Below are 1,427 nucleotides of genomic sequence, written 5' to 3'. Positions count from 1 at the left end.
ATATATATATATATATATGTTTAATTTTATGACTCATTTGCAAAATGTCATAAAGGAGCGATACCCATCAAATGCAAGGTATGACTTCTCTACACTGGAGCAGAGTGCAGGCAGAGGAGAATTCCAGCTAGTTTCTGGAGAAAAAGCCTGATTTTATTTTTTTCAAATCAACTTTTCTTGACATACCTTTACTGATTTTTAGCACAACTGCTTGTATTATGGGGTCAAAATCTGTGGAGTCTGCACATCGGCTGCAACTGACATCTTCAAACCTGTTGAGAGTTGATATTCAGTGAATATTGTGTTCCTCCCTCTGTCTTTTGGGTGTACCTGATAAATAGGCTCACTCTGCTCAGGCAGTAATCTGGCAACAATAAAGGTTCTCTTCTTCCAGTGAAATGGTTGATGGTCGATGGTCACAGATAATATGAAAATACAAAATTAGAGTTGGTTTTGTCTCCTGCTCAAGATAAAACTGTATGACATTAAAGGCCCATCTTTACTGTTCTGCAGGTGTAAACAGGCCTAGTGCAGTGTTGTCACTTATGCCAGGTATTCTTTCTCTTTGATATACAGTCCCAGCATTAATAACAACAGGAGGGTTTGGAAAAGCGAGGAAGAGAAGAGCTGCAGCTGATGGCAGTGAAAGAGCAGGGTAAGTCAGAGGCTCTGCAGAGGGGCTCAGTCATACTCCAGTGTCTCTCTGGCTGCTGTTTTGGGCCCACATTTCTGCTGATCAGTCAGCATTTCCCAGCAGCAGAGCTGCACTTTGCTGGAGCGGGTTCTGCTCTCCCCTTGGCGACAGCAGCCCCTGCAGTACCCCTGGAGGTCTGGGTCTGCCTTGATGTAAGGCCAGGACAAGACTGAAGTTCAGCTCTTTGTTCATGGCATCGCTTCTGTTTTGTTATGTGATCAAAAAGCCAAAGACCATTCACTTCAGCTCTTCCCAGGGTGGAATCTGGTGCAGTTGGCACTTTATGTAAGTGGGCTAAATTCTCAGGGGGAAGGTTTTGCCTCCCCTGTTTCAGCCCCCCTTGGCTGTAACTCTGTTTTCCTTTGCATCATTGTGGCACAGCACAGGTCCGGGCAGGGTTGTGCAGAAAGCTCTGTTATATTTTACCTCTGAGACACAGCCATCTCTGCGTGTGCTGCTCTGCCTCCAGACTGGTGCCTCAAGCCCAGGGCAGCTGGCACCAGCCTTCCCAGTGTTTTCCTGGTTGAGATCATCCAGAGCAGCAATGGTGGTGGGAAAGGGTTTCTCCCGCCTTGTAACTCCTCATGCAGAGCTTTGCAAACTTGTTATGACCCAGGGGTTCTAACTACAGTCCCCAGTGCTTTTCCTGTTTCTTGTTGAGGGCTGCTATTCCTGTCAACTCTGTGTGGAGCTTCCCAGGGCTACTGCTGCAGCATGAAGCAGCCAGGCTCTT

The 1,427-nt window shown here is 46.8% G+C and overlaps 1 protein-coding gene across 1 annotated transcript in view; it reads left to right on the top strand.

The window, feature by feature from the left end:
• Positions 1-576: 576 nt before the first annotated feature.
• SBSPON (somatomedin B and thrombospondin, type 1 domain containing) overlaps positions 577-1,427 on the top strand; it is a gene marked incomplete at its 5' end in the record, with an annotated part of 6,826 nt that continues 5,975 nt past the window's right edge. The window contains one exon of the mRNA XM_008948483.1: positions 577-655. Within this exon, the coding sequence (XP_008946731.1) occupies positions 577-655 (79 nt within the window). The remainder of the gene's footprint in view (positions 656-1,427) is intronic.

Source organism: Merops nubicus, unplaced genomic scaffold, assembly GCF_000691845.1.
Source record: "Merops nubicus isolate BGI_N331 unplaced genomic scaffold, ASM69184v1 scaffold1561, whole genome shotgun sequence".
Classification (NCBI taxonomy): domain Eukaryota; kingdom Metazoa; phylum Chordata; class Aves; order Coraciiformes; family Meropidae; genus Merops; species Merops nubicus.
This window is presented reverse-complemented; position numbering and strand designations above follow the sequence as displayed.